General features: G+C 44.9%; 2 protein-coding genes across 3 annotated transcripts in view; one reads left to right on the top strand and one right to left on the bottom strand.

The window, feature by feature from the left end:
* The window catches only part of LOC137204930 (solute carrier family 22 member 1), a 32931-nt gene extending 16691 nt beyond the window's left edge, over positions 1-16240 (top strand). Inside the window, exons 7-11 of one of the 2 annotated variants that reach the window (XM_067702920.1) lie at positions 2027-2241; positions 5580-5688; positions 12124-12236; positions 13421-13520; positions 16043-16240. In XM_067702920.1, the coding sequence (XP_067559021.1) occupies positions 2027-2241; positions 5580-5688; positions 12124-12236; positions 13421-13520; positions 16043-16151 (646 nt within the window). In that variant the 3' untranslated portion in view covers positions 16152-16240. The remainder of the gene's footprint in view (positions 1-2026; positions 2242-5579; positions 5689-12123; positions 12237-13420; positions 13521-16042) is intronic. The other variant, XM_067702921.1, reaches the window with a different exon arrangement.
* LOC137204929 (large ribosomal subunit protein eL42-like) lies at positions 7680-8080 on the bottom strand. Its single transcript, XM_067702919.1, has one exon. The coding sequence runs from the start codon at positions 8053-8055 to the stop codon at positions 7735-7737; it is 321 nt and encodes a 106-aa protein (XP_067559020.1). The 5' UTR covers positions 8056-8080; the 3' UTR covers positions 7680-7734.
* Positions 16241-25262: the final 9022 nt, after the last annotated feature.

Here is a 25262-nt window from a genome sequence, read left to right as displayed (position 1 = left end):
GCTTCGTGATCTCTGTGACTCAGTTTCCTCATCAGCCAGTGGATGTAATGATAGGACCTACTCACAGGCCTGTTGGAAGAATTAATGAGATAATATGTATAAAGGGCTTATGCCTGACAACTACAAATTGCTGTGTGTTTTAATGTGTGCATGCAATTCGCGGGTCCTGCCAAGAGATGGCAGCCCTGCACATTTGTTAACTGTTGCTAGTTTTTTGTTTGTTTTTGGGGGTCTTTTTGGACAGAAAATTCAGGGTTCTCCATTCCTTTCTCTTGAATCAGTCTCTTTGTGGGTTAAAGGTGACCGTTCCCGTTTAACCGGCTAAGCGAACCAGCATGGAGGACCCTACCGGGCTCATCTTAACTCACTGAGTTGCTGCCAGGGCCTTCCTTCTTGTATTCTTTTTCTTTTTTAATTTACATTTAAAAAAATATTTATTTATTTGGCTGCGTCGGGTCTTAGTTGTGGCACACAGGATCTTTGTTACAGCATGCAGGATAAGTGGGCTCAGTAGCTGTGGCGCGTGGGCTTAGTTGCCCCGCAGCAGGTGGGATCTCAGTTCCCCGATCAGGGATCGAACCTGCGTCCTCTGCATTGGAAGCCGGATTCTTAACCACTGGACCACCAGGGAAGTCCTCTTGTATTCTTGACCCTTTGGTTCAACCAGGAATAATTTAGGACTAGAAACAAAAGCATCCCATGCTTCTCTGGGTGCAGCTTTATAAAACCAGGGGGTATAGTAATGAGAAACATACGCTGTGATCTCAGTTTTGGAGCTGATGGGCAATTGGCATTTCTATAAGAAAATAATTTCTTATCCACCTAAATCTCTTCTCACAGTGTGAATACAGTCGACCCCCCACATCTGCAGGTTCTGCCTCTGGGCATTCACCCAACTGCAGATCAAAAATATCTGAAAAAAATTCCAGAGAGTCCCCAAAAGCAAAACTTGAATTTGCTGCATGCTAGCAACTATTTACATAGCATTTACATTATATTAGGTATAATAAGTTATTTAGAGATGATTTCAAGTATACGGGAGGATGTGCATAAGTTCTATGCAAATACAAGGGTCTTAAGCATCCTTGGATCTTGGTATCCTGGGGGCTCCTGGAACCAATCCCCAAAGGATAGTGAGGAACAGCTGTACCGGTAGAATCATTCAACGTTCCAAAATTATGTAGTTTGACCAAAAGTGACACATGGGACTCTCTGAATTCCCCCCTGAGTGGGAGTGGCTGTGCTGGTCCCCATCGGTCTGTGTGCCATTTTCTGTGACACTGCTATTCTTTCCTCCAATATGGATGAAGGGGTCGTGCAGCGGGAAATGAGGTAAAAAGAGTAAGGGGATAGTGCCTGTTAAAGATGGTGTGATGTGTGGAGGGAGGACCACTGTGGAGCTGGAAAGACTTGGCCGACTTCTCCACCCTGGTGTGTTCTGGGTCCTTGCCCTTGGAGAGACAACAATGACAGCAGTAAAATCTCACCTTCACTGAGTGCCCACTCTGTGCCCGGAACTATACTGAGCACGTCTTGTCCATTACCTCAATGAATTCTCAAGACAACCCAAATTCACAGCTGAAGGAATTGAGGCGCAGAGAGGTTAGTTAACTTACTTAAGACCACACAGCTCATACAGCAGTCTGATTCCTGAAACTGCTCACTCACCACTGCCTTCTCCTGCCCGTCCCCTTGGAGGCCATTGGAGCATCTGATGAGGTAGGGCATATGCAGTGCTCAGGGCAGGGCCAGCACCCAGGTGCGCGGTAAACAGTAGCTACCATTGTTTGCCATTTCTCGAAAACGGGAACCTATCCTGTAAGTCACACCCTCCCATAAATTGTGAAAGGAGGGTCTCATCGAGGGCCCCTCAAGGGCCCCTTTCTTGATTTTGATCCCCCCTTCTCATATCGCTCTAGAACATTCTACACCCAGCTCGCGGTGTCCTTTATCCTCCCAGCCAGAATCCTAAATCTCCCCTCCTCCCAGGAGCTTGCCTTTGACCCGGCCTCTCCTCCCTGCTCAGGCTCACCAGCTCCGTACTCTACCAGGGCCTCATCATGCACATGGGCGTCACCGGCGGGAACCTCTATCTGGATTTCTTCTACTCTGCTCTGGTCGAATTCCCGGCGGCCTTCATCATCCTCGTCACCATCGAGCGCTTCGGCTGCCTCTACCCGCTGGCTGGGTCCAATCTGGTGGTGGGGGCAGCCTGCTTCCTCATGATCTTTATCTCACACGGTGAGTGGTCCACTTTCATCATCTTCCGGGTCATTGAATTGTGGGAATGGTGTGTTAACTCTTTCATAAGCCTCTGGCACAGACACAAAGACAAGGCATTACCCGAGTCTAGAATCATTTTTTAAAACATTTACGTTGAGGTATAACATACGTACAATGAGCCCATTATAAGTGTTCAAGCCAGTGAATTTTTACATAAGTGTATGTCTGGGCACCACGACCTACAAAAAGATAAAGAACATTGCCAACATCTCGGAAGGTTTCCTCACCCTCCTTGACCGTCAGTATTCACCACCCCTGCGTGGGTCACCACTACCCTGGTCTCTGCCACTGCAGATTAATGTTGACTGTTCTTGAACTTCATACAAACGGAACCATACCACACGTGCTCTGTGTGGCCTCACTTCATTTGCTCATCCTTACGTCCACGAGGTTCGTCCACGTTGTCACGAGAGTGAAGTTTGAACTTCTTCCTTATCGTGAGGCATCCCAGTGTATGAATACCCCACTATATATCCACGCCACTGTTGATTGACAGTTGTGTGGCCTCCAGTGTCTGCCTATTGGGATTAAGGCTGCAGTGAACATTCGGGCACATCTTTTCGTGGACAGTCATTTCCCTTGCTACGAGGGGGATGTATGTTAGTTTTAGCAGATATAGCCAGACAGCTTTCCATGCGGTTGGACCAATTCACGCTCCCACCGCGATGCGTGAGCATTCCCATGGCTGCACGTCCTCACCAATGCTTGGTATGCTGGCCTTTCTAACACCAGCCATTTTGGTGCCTGTGTGCTTTACTCCATAATTCTTAGCAATCCAAGATAAGCCAAAGGAGATTCATTTGGGTGGTTTTAATTGAAGTACATAAATTGCCTTTCTCATCGGTTACTTTTGGAAATGTTAAAAAAATACGAAGGCAGATTTGCTATTTTCTCAGTTTTTATTGCTTGTGCTCTGAGCTCATTGGTTTGAGTCGGTTGGGCAGGCTTTTGGGTAGGATATTACGGGAGACGTCCTGTAAAATCTGTATTCCCAAGAACCAGGTTCTATAGATCGCGCTGGAAATTTAAAGAGATGGGAAAAGGCAACTCAAGTTTTTTTCTCCCTCCTTTTGTGGAGAGAGAACAAAGAAGGCAGGAAAAGAGGCAGAGTGCATCTGAAATCGATCTTACCCATTCTCTCCCCATCTCCCTTTTTCTGGAATCCTGGTAAAATGGAATGAATGGGCAGCTTTTTATTTTTATTTTTTAGTCACAGCATGGAGTGCTGAGAGGGAGCCTGAGGTCGAGACTGTTTATCACCTCAGGGATAAACCTTAGGTGATTCCTAAGCTGAGAGGTGACTCAGGCATCACCCCCTCTGTCCTGCGCCCCCCGCAGGACCCTCCTCCCAGTGCCCGCCCTCTCCGCTTGCCCCCATTTAGTCCCCATCACATTAGATGATAAACCTTCACTGCCACCCACCCCCCCACAGCAAGGAAATATTTCAGTCACTTCTATGCACTCGATGTAGCAGCACCTCGGCCCTAGGATCTCAGATGTGAGCAAAGCAGAGAAAGTTTCTGTTTTGTGGAGCTTATGTTCTAGATGAAAAAGAGAAGGAGGGAGAGGGACAGGGCGATAATTCTTTGTCTGGTGGTCACAGGTGGCCTTAGGAAACCTGAATGAAGTGGGGACGAGCCACGTAAGCATCCGGGGAAGGAGCTTTGCAGGCAGGGGAGCAGCAAGAGCGAGGACCCCGTGGATGGGGAGAGCTGGCACTGGAGGAGGAGCGGCGGGACCCTTGTGACTGGGGCTGGGCAGGCGGGGGCGAGGACAGCCAGAGTGAGGTCAGGGGTTAGCAGGAGATGCCAGCGTGGATTTTATCCCGATCATGAAAGGAAACCACCTGGCTCTGCACAGGGCGGCCACGTGGCAGGACTGTGGCTCTAACTGGGCCCTCTGGCTGCTGAGGAGGGCGGCCTGGGCCCTGACAGAGGCAGGGCAGTTCTCTGAGGGCAGGGATGCTGTGCATGTCCAGTAGAGCATCTTGCCAAATCGATCAAAGGCCACAGAATTTGTGACAAGGGCCCCCCTCTAGATATCTGAGTGAATTCCTTTATCTTCTATCTTTTCGGAGCTGGGAGGTGTGGTCCCTCACTAAAGGCTTGACTTGGGTTCTCCACCAGGCGGAGGGCAGCTGAGACCTGGAGAGACTATGATGGCCCTGGGCTGTCTGGGTCTTAGGGCCACCGGCTCCGCTCTCCCGGGAGCCTCATGCTGGCGGAGTGAAGGAAGCATACCTTCCATGGGTAGCCGGCTCGTGGGGACAAGGGCCAAGATGACACGCTGTCTGTGACCCCAGAGGCTTTGTTGGTGAGCTGGTCTGTCTCAGGAGCCACTGGTGGTTTAGGGCTCGGGTAAACACCTACCAACCAAGTGAAGTGGATGATGGTGCCCCAGGAAGGAGAGGGCTTCCTGTACCTCCAGCTAATCAAGAACCGAGAGCAGTCTCCTGGGAGGAGACGAGGGTTCGCTTTCCTCATGTTCTCAGACTGTTCTGAAAGGTGTTTGGGTTAAAAATGTGTTGGGAAATGAACACTCGACTGAGGATGAGAAATCTGGTCTACCAGCCCCAGGACTTCTGCCCGAGAGAACCATGCTGTTGAGGACCTATTATATTTCAGGCACCATGCCAGCAACCACAGTATCCACGATAATTAAAAAGCCAACACTGATGGCGTGGTCACGGTGCACATCTGACACGTATTATCTCTAAATCTCACAACAACCTATGAGCTGGGTAAAATTATTCCCATTTTACAACTGAGAAGACTGAAGCATGAAGAAGTAAATCGTGGACTTCCCTGGTGGTGCAGTGGTTAAGAATCCGCCTGTCAATGCAGGGGACATGGGTTCGATCCCTGGTCCGGGAAGATCCCACATGCCGCGGAGCAACTAAGCCCGTGAGCCACAACTGCTGAACCTGCGCTCTAGAGCCCGTGAGCCACAGCTACAACTACCCAACACAGCCAAAATATAAATAAATTAATTGATTAAAAAAAAAAAAGAAGAAGAAGTAAAGCATTTGCCAGGTCCCACCGCTGACGGAAGGCCGAGCTGAGATTCGAAAAGCACATTCGTCCCTCTGCCCAGCGGGGCCTCCCCTCATGCGTCATCATCAAGTCCCGAAACCTTTCAGGACTCAGTTTACGTATCCACAATGGAGGGGTCAGATAAGACAATCTTTCCGGCCCTTCCAGCTCTGAAGTCCAAGGTTCCGATCACGGCTTTTCCCGGCAACTCCACGGGCACAGTCCTCACTTGCTCTCCACGCCCTCTGTGTGTTTCTTCTCCAGATCTGCACTGGTTGAATATCGTGGTAGCTTGTGTTGGCCGAATGGGAATCACCCTCGCGTTCCAGATGGTGTGCCTGGTGAATGCTGAGTTGTACCCTACGTTCCTCAGGTGAGTGCACGGTGGTGTGGGCTGGGTGGCCGCTGGCAGAGCTGTGGGCCAGCCAGGCTCGGTGAGTACCATCCGCCAAGATGCCCCAAGGGTGGATTGTCTGATACTGAGATGGGGGCTGGGCATCAAAGACGGGGCCTCGCCTAACCTGGTAGAGAAGGTGAAATGCACAGGTTCAGTGGACTAAGGGTCGCATCGTGCCCTGCACGGAGGGCAAGTGCAAGAGAAAGGCACCTGGCACAGAGGAGAGAGCCCTGCGCGGCGCGTGGGAGGCTGAGGTGCAGCCCTGTCCTTAGCGCCGACCAGTTGTCTAAACTTCCGCAGCTCCACTGACACCTCTGGACATAAGTTGCTTAAGAGCAGTTCATACTTGTACAGTGACAGAGCATTGCCAGACATGGGCTGCGGGTCATCCTATAATACCATTGTGATCCCCATTTTACATATGAGAAAACTGAGGTTTACAAAGAGAAAGAGACCTTCCAAGAGTCACACAGCTAGAAAGTGGCAGGGCCCAGACAAGAACCCACTTTCTTTCTTTCTTTCTCTCCCTCCCCCTTCCTTCCTTCCTTCCTTCCTTCCTTCCTTTCTCTCTCTCTCTTTCTTTCATTGAAGTATAGTTGATTTACAATGTTGTGTTAATTTCTGCTGTACAACAAAGTGATTCAGTTATGCATAATATGTATATATATTCTTTTTCATATTCTTTCCCATTATGGTTTATCACAGGATATTGAATATAGTTCCCTGTGCTCTACAGTAGGACCTTGTTGTTTATCCATTCTGTATATAATAGTTTGCATCTGCTAATCCCAAACTCCCAGACTATCCTTCCCCCACCCCCTCACCCTCTTGGCAACCAAGAACCCACTTCTTTCTGACCTTGAAGCTGATGCTTTTCCCATGATGACTCTGTAAACATAGCAACAGGCTTAGATGACTCATTGCTTAAAGCCAGGTTTGTTGAAGTAGAATTTTCTTAGAGCAAAATTCCCCCTAAAAGGTACAGTTTGATTAGTGTTGATTATACTCGTTTCACCACCATCACAGTCGATGTAATATAGAGACATTTCCATCACCTCCAAATGCTTCCTCATATCCCTTTGTGGGCCATCTTCTCCCCTCCCACCTCCAGTACCTGGCAACCACTGGTCTGATTTCTCTCCCTGTGGTTTTGCCTTTTCTGGAATATTACGTAAATGAAATAACATAGCGTGTAGCCTATTGTGTTTGGCTTCTTTCACTCGGCATCACGGGACCCGTCCACGCTGTGGCGTGTATCAGTGCTTCGCTCCTTCTTATTGCTGAGTAGTGTCCCGTGTGTGGAAGATGTGCCAGGATGTGTCTGTCCATCTCCCAGCTCATGGAGGTTTGGGCTCTTTCCAGATTGGGGTAATTACGATACACCTGCCCATAAGAATTCACATGCAGGTCTTTGAGTGGACATATGTCTTCATTCCTCTTAGGTAAAAACTTAGGAGTGATTAATTACGTGGGACTGAGTGAACTGATGAGGGTGATTATAATTTTTGTGACTTTCTGTTTGAATAAAAAAAAAAAATCCCACAAGGACTCAGAGGCAAAAAATATACAAATCAATTTTCACTGCAAAGTAAAGGAGCGGTTACAGTGGAGGATTCCTGGACTGAACGTCAATATTAAGACATAGTATGAGTGTGTTTCGTGTTTGGTAATTGCAGTCATTGTTGCTTTGTGGGTCACGTGGTGGATGTGAGTTTAAATTCATGAGAAACTGTCCAAATGTTTTTCAAAGTGGCCGCACCATTTTCTGTTCCACCAGCTGCACGTGAGAGAGCTGGTCGTTCTACATCCTCATCAGTCCTTGGTGTCGCCAGCTTTTGAAAAAATAAGTAATTCTCGGAAATGGTGGTATTACTGTGACTTTTTTTTTTCCCCAAGGAGAATTTTATTGATGGGACTAGTTTATTTCCCTTCCAAAATAAATAAATAAATAAACAATTGAAACTAAACGAAGTAAACAATCTCAAATTTTTATTGTCTTCATAACAAAACAAAACATGAAGCTCAGAACTGGATCACTTGGCCCTTTCTCTTCTTATCTCCTCCCAGCTCAAAATGCCTGCATCTCTTAATAGCCAGCATCCTCTTAGATCTGCAGTTCGGCTCAACGCGTTCAAGCCTCAGCACAATGTTCTTTGTAGTTTTAGCCTTTTTCCAGAAAATCGGCTTAGTCGGCCCACCATAGCCACTCTGCTTCCGGTCATACCGCCGCTTTCCCTGGGCACAGAGAGAATCCTTGCCCTTCTTGTACTGTGTCACTTTGTGGGGTTGGTGCTTGCCACACTTCTTACAGAAAGTCCGGCGGGCTTTAGGAACGTCCACCATGTTTGCGAGGGCACTATCGGCACGGAAAGAGCTATTATTGTGAGTTTGATTTACATTGTCCTAATTACTAATAATGTTGAGCGTCTTTGCATGGACTTGTTATCATCTGTATCTTAGAAGACTTCGTTTAAATGAAGAGCATTTTTTTTTTTTTTTTGGTGTACGCGGGCCTCTCACTGCTGTGGCCTCTCCCGTTGCGGAGCACAGGCTCCGGACGCGCAGGCTCAGCGGCCATGGCTCACGGGCCCAGCCGCTCCGCGGCATGTGGGATCTTCCCGGACCGGGGCACGAACCCGTGTCCCCTGCAATGGCAGGCGGACTCTCAACCACTGCGCCACCAGGGAAGCCCCAGATGAAGAGCATTTTTATTGTAAAAGTAATTAACCACTTTATTTAAAGCTTTAATTCTGATCTTTGTTAGAATTTGGCAGATTTCCTTAAACTCGTTTTTCCTCTGTATAAATTGTTTCTTCTCCCCATGTCATCAGACCAGTGAAGCCTAAGAAATATTCCAGCTCCCCATATCCCCCTCTTACAGCGGGACAGCTCTCAGAACCCCTCCCTATGCCAGAAGACACAAGGGTGACTCTGATTCACTCTTTCCTCTCTCCTGCCCATCCCTTCGTTAAAAGGCCCTCTCTCATATCCTCATCTGGAAAAGGTTGCTTGGAATGAGTACAAACAGACGAAGACAAATGAAGGAGAAAAACCTACATCTGGCAGTTCTGAGCCGAGTCTAAAATAGCCGGGCCAAACAATTCCATTGTCATGGCCACTGGACCCAGGGGACTGACTCAGAATGTAAACTGCCTAAGGTACTGAGCGCCTGGCGCTGGGTGGAAGAAGGCCAAGTGACATGTCCTCAAGGAGCCCTTGACTGTTTGTGCAGAGAGTCAGTCTGATGAGGATTCTCAGTAATTAGGAAGGGAGGCCAGGTGTTTAGAAATAACTTAAACTTGATCCACACACACCACACACAAAAGTAAGGCAGTCATGAAAGTTTCGATATTTTCAATCAATTGAATCAAATTGAAATTGGAAAAAAGGGATTATTACTTTACAAACACTTCAAGTGCAAACAGTTTCTAGTTAAACCATTTTGACCCTGCTTCTTATTCATAGGAGGTTTTAGAGTTGAACGGCGTCCTCCTTCTAACTGTCTGCAACATATATTGTCAAGAACGTTCTTTTGGCTTCAGTTTGCTCTGCCTTGTGTTGAAAATCATCCTCCTGCTTTTACCTCATCACTATATTATGAGCTCCTTGAAAGCAGGAACTACATGTCATACCTCTCTGTACCTCCTGACACTGTTCTATAGCTATACTAACCAGTCACCTGGTGCTTGTAGAATGAACGAATGAAGTATCACAGATGTATGAACTTTAAAGAAGGGGCCTAGTTCTTCACTTTGTCTAGCGTCTGTGTGCTTATCAAATTTTTCTCTCTTTTTAAGACTTATTTTCTTAAAATTGTAAAAAAAAATAAGGGTGTCTTTTTTTCCTCCTCTTGGAAATCACACTAATGCTATTAGAAGAATGAGAAACAGAAGAAAAAAAAATGCAAATGCCATTTTTGAAACTAGGATGACCCTGAAAGACAATAGTGAACAAGAAGGGCTGCCTAATGCAGTGAGTCTAAGAGGGTCTGGAAGACTCCAGGGAAGCTCCCTGTGGCGGCAAATTTGAGACAAGGCCAGTGGTTTTCCAAAGCAGGAAGTGTACATTGAAGGGTCTAACCCACAAGCCCTTGCTGCAATAACAGGGAGGATGCAGGGCTGGGGGCGTGTGCTTCCTCCCCTGGGTGTTGTGTGGCTGGAGATGAGCCAGGGAGGGCAAGGCTGTGGGAGAACATTCAGGAACCTTTGAGGGAGCAGTGTGCTGTGAGGTGGGGTGGAAGAGAGAGACCCTGCAGGGTGAGAAGTCCTGTACTGTCAGCCCCTGTAGACTAGGGATAAGAGAGGCCAACGCATCTCATCACAGACAACCCTGGTCAGAAAGAAAACGTCTAGTAGCCTAGAACGTGCCCCTCCCCACAAATCCTTCTAAAATAGCTGATACAGAAAGAAATCATAGTACTAAAAGAAGAAGAATAACTTAAAAAGTAACTTGCCCAGGAGCTATACAAATATATCATGAGATGAAAGGGGGAAAGGAAGAGGAAAAGCAAATGGCAAATGAAGAAAATGCACAGGGATAAATATTGTCAGAAAGCAAATAAAAAGTGTGGCCAAATATACTACAGCTAAATGCAAAATATTAATGAATCAATCATCTCTATAAAATAAGAGTGTAGGGCTTCCCTGGTGGCGCAGTGGTTGAGAGTCCGCCTGCCGATGCAGGGGACACGGGTTCGTGCCCCGGTCCAGGAAGATTCCACATGCCGCGGAGCGGCTGAGCCCGTGAGCCATGGCCGCTGAGCCGGCACGTCCGGAGCCTGTGCTCCACAACGGGAGAGGCCGCAACAGTGAGAGGCCCGCGTACCGCAAAAAAAAAAAAAAAAAAAAAAGAGTGTAAAGCAGAGATGCAAGTTCTTGGGAGACTATGTGATAAGACAATAGATGAAGTCAGCTCAGGCTAAAAAAAACAAAAAGAAAGATTAAAATATTTGACAAATGAAAACTACTTTGAAAGCATTACAAAGGAGAACTGATATAGTAAAGGCAAGACAGGCCTAAGAATTGCAAAGTAAGATTGAAATAAACAGAATTTAAAAGGCTTAGAGATCACGTTTAAACATATGTTCCCCAGAAGATAATTGAAATAATGAAACAAAAGAACGTCAAGAAAAAAAAAAACTTGAAGAAAATGTCTGAAAATAAAAGAATGCTTGGATTTATAATTTGGAGTGGCATATGCCGTGTAACAGAACAAACTGACCCAGAACACACACACACAACATCAAGAAAGGCACATCACAGAAACCTTAAAAAGCAGTCAGAGAAAAAAGACATCAGAAAAAGGAACAAAGATAATAAGGCCAGTAGATTTCTCATTGGAAACAATGCAAACAAGAAGGTGGTAGAACAACATCTTTGACGTACTGAAAGAAAAACTGTCAACCTAGAATTCTTGACTCATCAAAAAATAAACTTACAAAAAATGGATGGAAAATAAAACCTTTTTCAGATATATAAAAGCTGAACAAGTTCGTCGCAAGCAGACCTGTACTACAAGAAATGTAAAAGTCTTTCAGAAATAAGGAAAATGATATCAGGTTGGCAAAAAAAAGACCCAACTGTATGCCGTCTACAAGAAACTAACTTTAAATTTAAGGGCAGAGATAGTTTAAAAGTAGAAGTATGGAAAAGATATTCCATGTGAACACTCATAAAAAGAAAGCCAGAGTGGCTATATTCCTATAAGACAGAGTAGACTTCAGAGCAAAGACTATTGTCAGGGATGAAGAGGGAGGTCATTTCAAGTAGACAGTTTCCTTACATTTCCCCTCTGGCTTTCTTTGTCCTCCATTTCTTAATATCCTCTCTTTATCCTTCCCTGTCCCTCTATGTGAAAGAAAGAACTCTAATGACACCAACCAATTCTCCAATCTCCAAACAATTCTTACAATCCAATTCTGACATTAACTACCTGGAATTAGTGCAGACTTCACAGGTTAAGGCTTCGTCCCACATGACTGCCCTTACTTTAGATGCTAGTTGCAAGCCCCTCATTGTACACCTACACTTCTGACCACTGGCTATAAATCAGATTCCCGTGACCCCCTCCTTGAGTTCAGTAACTTACTGTAATGGCTCACAGAACTCAGGGAAGCACTTACATTTACTGGTTTATTATAAAGGATAGAAACAGCCAGATGAAAAGGTACACAGGGCAAGGTCTGGAAGGGTCCTGAGCACAGGCGCTTCTATCCCTGTGGAGTTGGGGTGTGCCACCCTCTCGGCACATTATGTAGGTGTGATTGATTAAATCATCAGTGATTAACTCCATCTCCAGCCCCTCTCCCCTCCCTGGAGGTTCAGGAATGGTGTGTTTGCTTTAAAACAAGTTTATCATTTGGAAAATTGATTCACAGAGATGTCATCTTTTTTGTTCTCTGTATTTTATCAGGAACCTTGGAGTGATGGTGTGTTCCTCCCTGTGTGACTTGGGTGGGGTCATCACCCCCTTCCTGGTCTTCAGGCTGATGGAGGTTTGGCAAGGCTTACCACTCATTTTGTTTGGTAAGACTTCGTGGAACATTTATCATTCCTTGTTTCCAGCTCAGTGTGAATACTCGAGAACTATTTGATGAGCAAATGGTACCCCTCAGCGAGTGTACAGAAGGGAAGGATGGCCCCTGCTCTTTCATTGGCTCCTGGATCACTCTGTCTTGCCTCACGGGGAAGATAAGATGCTGTTCCTAGAAGGTGGGGGCCAGAGGTTTATGTCCTACGGCTCTGGAGTCCAATAATTCATTCTATGGAATAGAATCGGAGAGAACATTTGACATAGCCTCCTGGTTTCTTACGAATTTGACTCCCAATTTTTGTGTATTTAACATGTAATTGCTAGAGGTTTGAAGATGCTAGATTATCATCCCTGTTCTGCTTCCAGATCTTAACAATTGACAGCAGACACAGGGGGACAAATGGGAATCAAAGTTTAGTATCAGCTTTGTTACTGATTATATTGGGTTAGAGAAGGAGGAGGGGACTCTCCCACCTCTTCCCAAACCTACCACTCGGTGGAGGGCAAAACGGCTGCCCATGTAGAGAGTTTCCAGGCCTGGGCCCAGGCGAACCCACGAGGGGCGATGGGGAGTGATGAGTAACAAGAGAGGCCCACACTGCCCACATACATATCACCTAGGCTCCATATCAAATGTATATATGGTAACATAATATTTATATATAGTAACTGTAATATAATGTTATAGTTTATATATAATGTATGTTATAAAGTATTATATAATTATATATTATTATATATGACAACAAATTATTGTATATAACATATATTATAGTTACTGAATATAAATGATAATATATAAATTATAGTTAGTATATACAAATACTATATTGTATTATGTTAAATTAATATAGTATTTTGTATATATAGTAACTAGTCAAAATTGAGTCCCACATTGTTTTTGAAGTACCTGAATCAATAAATCCCCTTAATACTTAAACATCAGTTACTGTGGAACTAGATACTTATGTGGAAGTAAAACAAAGACAATATGCCCTTTTCTTACTCTGCCATTTCCCCAGTTATTCTATTGCTTTAATTTTCTAGATGTTCCCAACTTTTTAAAAGTGACCCTCACACGCGTGTTACCTAGGCATCTCTTTAGTTAGCTGTCATCGTATGTAAATGGTATTGACCATGCTCTAATGGCTCCATGTGAAATCTGTCTCATCTGAAGCGGCTTTGGGGCTAGTTGCCGGGGGAATGACGCTGCTTCTTCCGGAGACCAAGGGGGTCGCTTTGCCAGAGACCATCAAGGACGCGGAGAACCTGCGGAGGTGAGCTCTGGGCGCTGGGGCAGACAGTCATCTGGTCTAAACTGTGAGATAGAATGATTTGTCTGTGATACTGGGCACATGGAGCACCAAGGTCCCTAGGTCACCCCCCGAGTTAACAGCTCTGAGTTGGAAGTTATTTTTAAATCAATCTTTTGTCTTTTTAGCGATTGTTGGTTCAGATTCCTTAGTGACTTTCTTCACAAAGAAGAATGACTAAAAACTTTCATTCCTATGATGGGGACAAGTGCTCAATGGAGTCCCAGGTCCTACCCTTAAAGCCATAAAAAAGGAAGGAAGGGGCTTCCCTGGTGGTGCAGTGGTTGAGAGTCTGCCTACCGATGCAGGGGACGCGGGTTCGTGCCCCGGTCCGGGAAGATCCCACATGCCGCGGAGCGGCTGGGCCCGTGAGCCATGGCCGCTGAGCCTGCGCGTCCGGAGCCTGTGCTCCGCAACGGGAGAGGCCACAACAGTAAGAGGCCCGCGTACCAGAAAAAACAAAAAAAGGAAAGGAAGAAAGACAAAGCATTTGATGATGTGGTCGTTACAGGCTCGGTTCTCTGGATCCCACCGTAAGGACACACGTGTCCCTGGGAAGTAGAGAATAGACTCCGTGGACTCATTAGGGCCTGGGTTCAGTCCAGGGGTGGTCGCCTACTTGGCCAAGTGACTTTGGGAATGTCATGGAACCCTATAACCTTCATTTCCTCACCTGAAGAATAGCCATGATAATACTTGAGAGGGTTGCCGTGAAAGTTCAATGAGATAAAGTAGGTGATAGCGACTAATCCATTGCCTGGCACATAGTAGGTATTCAATAAATCTTAGATTCTCTCCATTCTTCTTGCATATGGTGTGATTTCCTCAGTGACTCTCAAACTTAGTATGCAGAAGAATGCAGACTCCTGGGCCTTCTAGGTTTCTGACTTGGTAAATGAATGAGGGAACCCGGAAACCTGAACTTTTAATGACAGTCGATACCTGTTCAGGCCCTCTGTGCTCCTCGCTTTGAGGAAATCTGCATTTCTCAGTGCTGATAAGGGACAGACACTCTATTTTAACTGCAAACACATCTTGTAATTGCTGGCAATAAGCTTCTTGTTGGTCCCAAGTCGTAGACATATATAGCTAAGGTTGACTCTCTGATTTTAAAATGTTTCATTATAATTTGTTAATAGGCACTTTCTCATCTTTTAAGATGTTGTGTTTATCCCTTCACTCCATCTTCATAGCCATTCCTGGCCTGCCAGGTGAGGCCAGGGGCTTCTGCTCTGAGCCCAGCACCTCCCTGTTCACCCTGTGTTCTTGATAATGCCCTGCACAAAGTATAATCATCACTTATTTCATTATCTGCTTTCTCCGCTATCCTAATTCCATAAATAGTGGCCACAGTCTATTGCCGGAGAGATCATTTCAATGACACCTTCTTCCCTACTTTCCAGGAAACAAGGCCAGGGAATGGGAGTAGTGGTAGCTCTAGCTAACAGAGGGCTCATGGTGCGTCAGCTTCACTGAGTTTCAGGTGCCTTCTCACTCCATCCTCCCAAAACATGGCGAGGCAGCTCCTGTCATTAGCATACCCATTCTACAGATGAAAGCAATAATGACAGATACCCTCAAAGTCCCCAGCTTCAAAATGGAATGTTGACTGTCAGGTGATGGAGTGAGGCAGCAACACAACAGGTGCTCTGTGTGAAGGGTTGGCAAACTCTTCCTGTTAAAGGGCCAGGGAGTAAATATTTCTGGCTTCAGGGACATTGTCTCTGTTGCTGAGTTCTGCCCTTTCAGCAGGGAAGCAGCCACAGACAGGACACAAACGAATGGGTTTGTGAGTTCCAGCACAACTTTATCTATGGATGTTGAAATTTAGATTTCATCTAATTTCCAAGTGTCAAGAAATAATATTTTATTTTTGATTTTCAAAAACTATTTAAAAATGTAAGAAACTGTTCTTAGCACACAGGCCATAGCAAAACAGGCAGAGAACCAGAACTGGTCACTGGCGGTCTCTGCTGACCCTTGTCTTCTTTGTCACCTGCTGTTCTTGTTCTCACCTCTTCTTTTGAGACTTATTCCTGGGTACAACTTTGCAACAGTTTCTTAATCAAGCCATTATGTATTTTATTGAATTAATTAATTTTGATTGATTAATTAATTTATTAATTTATTTTTGGCTGCACTAGGTCTTTGTTGCTGGGCGCAGGCTTTCTCTAGTTGCGGTGAGCGGGGGCTACTCTTCGTTGTGGTGCGTGGGCTTCTCATTGCGGTGGCTTCTCTTGCTGTGGAGCACGGGCTCTAGGCGCACGGGCTTCAGTAGTTGTGGCACGTGGGCTCAGTAGTTGTGGTACGTGGGCTCAGTAGCTGCGGCGCACGGGCTTTGTTGCTCCGCGGCATGTGGAATCTTCCCAGACCAGGGCTCAAACCCGTGTCCCCTGCACTGGCAGGCGAGTTCTTAACCACTGCGCTACCAAGAAAGTCCCCCATTATGTGTTTTAACTTAGATTTTAAATTTTTGATTGCTACAGGAAAGCAAAGCCCAAAGAAAACAAGATTTACCTTCAGGTCCAAACATCAGAATTCAACTCGCAGGCACCCGAGAGAGATGCTCCGCTGGGGACCGGGTGGCAGAGATGAGGACAGAGTTATCATCTGAAGAATTGCTCAGAAGCCCTAAGCTTTTCCTCCTACTTGCCTGCCCCTAAGTCAATATCAGTTCTAAAGAACACTGTGCTTTGTTTTGTTTTATTTTCTTTGTTTTAAGTCTCTCAAAGCCCTGGCTGTCTTTTATCTACTTATCCTTTCCAGTGAAAGCTGTTGGTGGTTACCAGGTACTTAATTATCTAAATTATTTGGAAGGTCCAATAGAATTTAAATACTGTTATAAAATAGACCTCCGTAACTGGTTTCCTAGAATAAGTATTGTTTTATTCACTCTCTGAAAGAAAATGTCTTTGTATTTGTAGGTGCCTGTGTTGGCAAAAGTATTTCAACATGTAGATTTCTTGGAGGGCACTTTTTTTTTTTTTTGAGGTACGCGGGCCTCTTACTGTTGTGGCCCCTCCCGTTGCGGAGCACAGGCTCCGGACGCGCAGGCTCAGCGGCCGTGGCCCACGGGCCCAGCCGCTCCGCGGCATGTGCGATCTTCCCGGACCGGGGCACGAACCCGTGTCCCCTGTATCAGCAGGCGGACTCTCAACCACTGCGCCACCAGGGAAGCCCAGCACTTGGTTTTTAAACATGGTGGTTCCTCCAGCAAACTCTCCCCGAGTCCCGCTTACACATAAAACATGCTCCTCATCCAGAGACCAGAGGTACTGTGTGCTTTATTTTAGGGAAGACGTTTCTGCCACTTACATTCTAAGAATACTTTATTCTATTTCACTCTTGCTTTTAGTTCTTGTTGGAGATACTAGAAGGTGAACTCATGCCAACTATGGAATATCACAGTAAATATAGCAAAGAGAGGAGTTCAGTTTACTGTGAGTTAGTAGTAACTGGTTCAAGATCTGGTTCAAGAAGTGATTTCATTCCTGGAGTACACAAAAACTTTACTTAAATTTCTTTAAGCATGAGACAAACCACAAAGGCAACATACTGGGCACCCTTCGGAGTACATTGGGGGAAAAGAGATTCTAATGTGAATTGGTGGCATGATCAAAGACCTGTGGTCGGGCTTCCCTGGTGGCACAGTGGTTGAGAGTCCGCCTGCCGATGCAGGGGACGCGGGTACGTGCCCCAGTCCGGGAGGATCCCACGTGCCGCGGAGCGGCTGGACCCATGAGCCATGACCGCTGGACCTGCGCGTCCGGAGCCTGTGCTCCGCAACGGGAGAGGCCACAACAGTGAGAGGACCGCGTACCGCCCAAAAAAAAAAAAAAAGTTCCTCCCCTTTCCAGGCCTAGATTTCAGGCCCTTCATCCTCCAGCTCTCTGACTTCTTCTCCATGTGCTGACATCCTCTCTGACTCCAAACACTGGCGCTCATAATCTACCCTCTACAGTTTGCCGTCCAGTCCAAAGGTCCATACGTCTCTAACTGTCCAAAGAATGTTTGGTTTTTAATCTGCTCTGCTATCGTAACCCCAGACATTAATATTAGCAATAAAATCTAGAATAGCTCTTCATTAAAAGAAGTACCCTTTAAACATTTGGTCGTTGACCTGCGTACGGCCAGCTTTTGTGGCCTAATCTTAGTCTCAGTCCAAATTTGAACTTGTGGCCAAGTGTCTTGGAAATACTTGTAACTTCGCTCGTGGTTGAGGCTGCCTCTGCCCTGCCTGCTGACAGAGTCAGTGGGACCATCTCATATGCACTCCAGGCGCCCATATTTTAGTCTCCCGTTCACACTTGCTTGAAAGAAATTAAGATCCAGAAGGAGTTGCTGTGAGTGAGAGGCCCACGTACCGAAAAAAAAAGTACCGAAAAAAAAAAAACAAACAGAAAGAGTTGCTGTGGCTAGGCCTATAGGGACAAGAAAAATTCAAAATTCAAAAGTGGGGGGAACGTTTTTGCCAAAGAGCAAAGACTGTCAGGGATGACTAAGGTCACGCTAAAAAGACAAAGATGCCTACATATGGAGGGCTCGTAATGGCCAAGCAGGGACAATTTCAACATCATGAAAACAGTAATTAGAGTCTATTGGAACAAGCTGAGACTATAAAAAGAGTCACAATCCATGATAATACTTAAAAGGAGCAAATAATAGGAATTGAGCCAAGGAAAAAGCACACATGAGTTTCCAATAAAGTTTATAAGGCATTGTATTAATTGTTCAACACAACTAATATGAATTTGCTACTCACGGTTAGATTAATGCCAAGGTTAACAATCATAAATCAGAAACAGATGTAGAAGGAAAGAAAACATGCTAAAAATATATAACATCTATGGTTTTATCATTTTAAATTAAAATATGTGGGCCATCCAGAATTAAACTGACCTGGAAACCAAGGTCAAGTCTTTCAGGGACTCATTCCAAGTTGAGAACGATAGGTTAGGAATAGAGCATGTAGACTTGCTTGGTCCACATGGGAAAAGATGACCCGAGCAGGATGGAGGGCTGGCAGATGGAGAGGGGCGAGGTCCATGGGCATTGCCCCAACCATGACTCACGATGCCAACAGGTAGCTGCTGATGTGGGCCTGGCTGCCCAACAAGCCAGTTGTGTGTTGGGCAGAAACAGTCATGGAATTATCACCTTCAAAGATTAAAAAAAAAAAAATATTTCAAAGTGATACAATTTCTTAATTCATCCTGAAAAGATGGAAATTATGAGACTGTTCCTTCCTACCTTATCTGTCACACTCTAATAGTAATTAGAGTCAAACCTTCAAGTGGCACTATAAATCCCAGGCCAGCACCCTGAAAAATTCTGAAATTTTTGCAGACATGGGCTCTCCCCACTTCCTCCTGCTCTTGTGGACATGATCAGGGAGGGTGAAGACAGTGAAGGGGCCATGGCCCAGCGAGACCTGGTGAAGCCCACCTTCACGGGATTGCGTCACACCCCATGGAGGAGCAAGTCCAAACTGTTGCCTTGATGATTGAATTGGAAGAGAACAATCAGACATGTGCACTTAAAACAATATGTATTCTTCTCCTTTTTTCCAGAAAATATGAGGGACTCACTTGATGATAATCCACTAACAATTAGCCGGAAGGCTAATAGGGGAGGGGCAGAATAAGGTGAAAAACCCAAGACTAAAATAGATGACTAATAAGGACCTGCTGTAGAGCACAGGGAACTCTACTCAATACTCTGTAATGACCTATACGGGAAAAGAATCTAAAAAAGAGTGGATATATGTACATGTATAACTGATTCACTTTGCTGTACACCTGAAACTAATACAACATTGTAAATCAACTCTACTCCAATAAAAATTAAACACAGAAAAAAAGAAAAACCTATGACCCAATTCAAGGGCATGGAAAAATATTGTCCAGGGATTTGGGAAATAAAACTGATGACCCACTGTCATTTGAAATTGGGAGACTCTTGAAGATTTTTCTTTTTCCAGTACGGTCCCTGTGGACCAGCTGCTCCTGACATGGTTGTGATTGTTAAAAGCTGGAGACACAACCCACTGCATCTGACCACTGGAGTTCCAGGTCCTAAACCAAAGGCTGTCCTCTAACAAGAAAGATGGATTTCCATCTCATCCCAAAGGCTCATGGAAGACATACAAGTGGCCCTTGAAATCTTGTTCTGTGCTGGCTTTGCTCTAAAGGACAGTTGTGCGATGTTGGACCACCACTATCTGTGGGAAAAGGCTGGGTAATTCTAACATTTGGTGCAGGAATCCTGGTTAATTCAGTCAAAGTAGCATAGTTTCTGGCAATGCATGTGTGAGAGCCACTGCACAGAAGGATGCAGAGATGCTAATTAATTGTAAGTTAAAGAAAAATGACATACTTGGTAAAGACAAAAAAAATCAACACCAAAGAAATACAGTGAATGAATTAATGACCCTAGGTAAAAATGCTCTTACCTAGGAATTGGGTCATTATTCGATAATCATTATTGTCAGGCTGCACAAATGGGCTTCTCTCACCCATATCCCCAGACTTTTATTTTGTCTTGGATAAATAAAGGCCAAGATCAAGGCATGCTATGCCTCAAGAAGTGTCTTAACTGCTTCCATCAATTCATCAATCCATCAATCCAACCATTAATTCACTTAGCAGTCGTTAACAAACCATCTATTATGTGCCAGACAGTTTAGGTACTGGAGATCCAGTTAGAGAAGAAGAAACAAAATCTCTTGCTCTTATAGAACTTAAGTGCTAGTTGGGGGAGACAAACTAAACCAATAAACAAATGATTTAAGTAATTTTCAAAGGAAGTGAAGTCACACAGGACAACCGGATGCAGAAAGACTTGAATGTAACCTCCCCACCCCCCGAGCTAATTTAGTTTAAGTAATTCTGTAAAAAATGTTTTCCTCTTTTCTCAGATAGAGAATATGTATACATTTATACCTTGGTTCCTGAAAAGTGTATATCCCTTCTCTCTTCTGAGGAAGGATTAAAAATACATGTAAATCGTTTTATTTGATGTTCTTTTCTGCCCCCTGGTTGTAACACCCCTTCCTAAATCTATTTAGACAGAGAATTGTGTCTTAGTTTACTGTTCTTGTCCAGTAAGATTTGTTGACATTAAAACTCTGGGAGGCTGTGAGTGAATTTCTTTATGAAGCTACAAATTCTGCCTTCTTAACTTTCAATTACTGGAGTGGGATGGCCCCCCAGTTCCCAAGTTTCAGCTCTAGGCAGCGGGCACACTATTTTATTTGTCTGCTTCTAGTGGGAACAACAGCTCCCACTGTTGCTGTAATTTTGGGAGCAGGGCCTCCCATCTGCTCTTGTAATTTTCCAATTCCCATGCAGAAGGCTGAAAGCAACTCAAGTAATATTGAGATACTGTTTAGGTGTCACACTTAATCAGAAAAAATGGGTGGGTGGAACCCTTTAACCAACATCAGACTTTTAAAAAAAATAAATTTATTTATTTACTTATTTTTGGCGGTGTTGGGTCTTCATTGCTGCGCACAGGCTTTCTCCAGTTGTGGCGAGCAGGGGCTGCTCTTTGTTGTGGGGCGCGGGCTTCTCATTGCGGCGGCTTCTCTTGTTGCGGAGCACGGGCTCTAGGCCCAGGGGCGCAGTAGTTGTGGTGCATGGGCTTGGTTGCTCTGTGACATGTGGGATCTTTCCAGACCAGGGTTCGAACCCGTGTCCCCTGCTTTGGCAGGCAGATTCTTAACCACTGTGCCACCAGGGAAAGCCCCAACATCAGACTCTTGATGCCAGGACATTTCCATCTCATTGTGAGCCAGAGAATCAAAGTGCAGTCTGGCTGGAGATGGGGGGCAAACCCATTTTGCAGTGAATTAAAACTGTTCTAATATCCACTTGTCTGTACCCCCAAACTTTGAAGAGTGACCCACACATTCTGCTTGTGTGAATGTGGTGGTGACATTTCCATTTAATAACAAGAAACACAATCCAGGAAACTACCTTAGTTATTAATTCTAGGGGAAAAAAAAGGAGATTTCATATTCAAAAAAGAAATCAGCAGAGAAAACGTAACCAAATATTAGAAAGATTTAGGAGTTCAAGCCAAAGTGACAAACACAAAAAGTGAGCTATCAGCGAATGTTTCCTTTTAAAAGAGTTTCCCCCACAAAAAGGAGAAAATTCAAGAAAATCCCTAATTCATGTCCTCTCCCAGTTTCTAGAAGATTATGGAGTCATGAAGAGGGAAAAGAAATTTTTTTTTTTTTTTTTTTTGCGGTACGCGGGCCTCTCACTGTTGTGGCCTCTCCCGTTGCGGAGCACAGGCTCCGGACGCGCAGGCTCAGCGGCCATGGCTCACGGGCCCAGCCACTCCGCGGCATGTGGGATCTTCCCGGACTGGGGCACGAACCCGTGTCCCCTGCATCGGCAGGTGGACTCAACCACTGCGCCACCAGGGAAGCCCGGGAAAAGAAATTTTTAATAGATATACAGTAAGTCCTCTACGTATGAACCTTCAAGTTGCGAACTTTCAAAGAGGTGAACGTCGGTTCCATCAAAGTCAGGCGAGCGTGACATTGCAGCTCGCCCTCCATCTCCTGTTGCTGACGATCCTTCAGCTCTACCATCTCCCACCTTCTTTCCCTCCTCCATTCAGTAACTCTTCTTGCTGTTCACTCGATGCCAGCCCCTGGATGCCCGCTGTTGTACTGTACTACTGTACCTTTCAAGGTACTGTACTGTAAGATTAAAAATGTTTTCTTTATTTTTTGTGTTTGTTTTTATGTATGTTTTTGTGAAAAGTATTATATACCCATTACAGCACAGTACTGTGTAGCCGATTGTGTTAGTTGGGTACCTAGGCTAACTTTGTTGGACTTAGGAACAAATTGGACTTGGAACGCGCCCTCGGAACCCAACTTGTTTGTATGTAGGTGACTTACTGTATTACTTTTAGAAGAAAAAATCTGGAACACCAACAGAGGTAACAAAGAGCACACTGAATACTACAGAAAACCAAATTAGTGAATTAGGAGATGAGCTTGAGAAATTCTGCTAGAACGAGGAGAAGTGTGGCAATGGTGAGCAAGCAACTCATGCAGCTCAATATCAAAAAACAAACAACCCAATCCAAAAATGGGCAGAAGACCTAAATAGACATTTCTCCATAGAAGATATACAGACTGCCAACAAACACATGAAAGAATGCTCAACATCACTAATCATTAGAGAAATGCAAGTCAAAACTACAGTGAGGTATCACCTCACACCAGTCAGAATGGCCATCATTTAAAAATCTACAAACAATAAATGCTGGAGAGGGTGTGGAGAAAAGGGAACCCTCTCGCACTGTTGGTGGGAATGTAAATGGATACAGCCACTATGGAGAACAGTATGGAGGTTCCTTAAAAAACTACAAATAGAACTACCATATGACCCAGCAATCCCACTACTGGGCATATACCCTGAGAAAACCATAATTCAGAAAGAGTCATGTACTAAAATGCTCATTGCAGCACTATTTACAATAGCCCGGAGATGGAAGCAACCTAAGTGTCCATCAACAAATGAACGGATAAAGAAGAGGTGGCACATATATACAATGGAATATCACTCAGCCATATAAAGAAACAAAATTGAGTTATTTGTAGTGAGGTGGATGGACCCAGCGACTGTCATATGGAGTGAAGTAAGTCAGAAAGAGAAAAACAAATACCTCATGCTAACACATATATATGGAATCTAAAAAAAAAAAGAAAAAGAGAAAGAAAATGGTCAGAAGAACCTAGGGGCAAGACAGGAGTAAAGATGCAGACCTACTAGAGAATGGACTTGAGGATACGGGGAGGGGGAAGGGTGAGCTGGGACGAAGTGAGAGAGAGGCATGGACATATATACACTACCAAACGTAAAATAGATAGCTAGCGGGAAGCAGCCGCATAGCACAGGGAGATCAGCTCGGTGCTTTGTGACCACCTAGAGCGGGGTGGGGGTGGGGTGGGGGGGCTGGTTGTGGATAGGGAGGTTGGGAGGGAGGGAGACGCAAGAGGGAAGAGATATGGGAACATATGTATATGTATAACTGATTCACTTTGTTATAAAGCAGAAACTGACACACCATTGTAAAGCAATTATACTCCAATAAAGATGTTAAAAAAAAAAAAGTCAAGGAAAGCAGAAACCCTCGATGCGATACGCAGATGCAGAATATTCGATATGACGTCTCCTTTTGTTTTACCCCTAAGCTTGGGGCTTCGTCTGAGTTCCACAGAAAGCAGAGGAGTGCTTTGCTGGGGAATGGAATCTGGGTGAAGCTGGCAGTGTGGGAAGAGGAAGTGGGGCAGGGAGCCCCTTCCAGATGGCAGAGATATGGTGATATCCAGAATTACTGGATCGAGACAAAAGACCTTCCAATCTAATCACACCAAAGTTACCCCACAAGCATGGAGACAATCCTGAACACCCCTAGAAGGTGGGGAATTCCAACAATGCCCTCCAATTTACATCAAGTACATTCTGGTTGAATTATCTAAAAGTGGAAAATAAAACCATTTAAAATACTAGAAGATGATATAGGCCAAGATTTATATAATTTTGGTTTAGGCAAGACCTTCTACATATAATACCAATCAAGAAACCATAAAGGAAACCACACATAGATTTGTCCACTGAAATTCTAAAAACATTTCTATATGTGAAAAATCCCAAATAAGAAACTAAAATAAGAAACTAAAATTGAGGATTCCATGCCAATCAAAGTGTTAATATTCTTCATATATAAGAGGATCTTGCCTATTAATAAGGAAAAGTGGAAGATCCCAAAGGGAAAATGGGCAAAGGACAAAAATAGTCACGTTACAGTAAAAAGAAAATTGCCAAGAAATATGAAAACATGCTCAACCTCACTGCTCAAGGAAACACAGGGTAAACAGCCATGAGGTGTGACCTTTTGCTGATCAACTTGGCAAAACTGTGTGTGTCAGTGGTGCGTGTGCGTGTGTGTGTGTGTGGAGGGGGGTGAGAGAGAAAGAGTGAGTGAGCGAGAGAGAAACCGTGTGTGGGGGTGCGGACACGGAAAAGCACACTCTCCCGGGTAGTGTTGGTGGAATTAACTCGTAACACATTCTGAAGGACAATTTGATACATGCGGCAAAAGTCTTTAAATGTACATCACATAGCTAGTAAATGGAAAGCTCTCATCGCTACACTATCCCAGCTCTTAAGCACTCCTGTCTACTGCCTCAGCTTTACTGCAGTTGCAGACACAAAGTAACAGCAGTAAAGACAAGTCAAGCCTCTCTCTCTCTCTGGCCTTCCTCACTTCTCTCTGACACTGTCTTCCCTCTTTATCTTCTACTGTCTCTTCACCCCATCGCAATGACTTACCTAGTTTGATCTGTTGGAGAACCCTGTTTAATCGGTTTAATGGGACTTCCTTTCCTTAGGAACACTTGACCAATCCCCCCTTCTCTGGGATGCTTTAGAAAGAATCACTCACTAGTTGAACTTGGCCACGTTCTCTGGAGCCAAATTTAAAAGGAGGGAGGGCGAATCTCTTTTTTAGAGTTTCCCTTTGTCCTCTCATTAAATTAATTACTATCCCCGCTGCACTTCACATTGAAGAGCGTTCTCTTGGCCCTAGAAGAGAGAAAACCATTACGTGTTTGAGCTGAGATGATGATGCGTCAGTGTCTCACCCGGGGCAGTCTATTCCCACGTAGGAAAATTAGAG

The sequence above is a fragment of the Pseudorca crassidens genome, chromosome 13, assembly GCF_039906515.1.
Source record: "Pseudorca crassidens isolate mPseCra1 chromosome 13, mPseCra1.hap1, whole genome shotgun sequence".
NCBI lineage: Eukaryota > Metazoa > Chordata > Mammalia > Artiodactyla > Delphinidae > Pseudorca > Pseudorca crassidens.
This window is presented reverse-complemented; position numbering and strand designations above follow the sequence as displayed.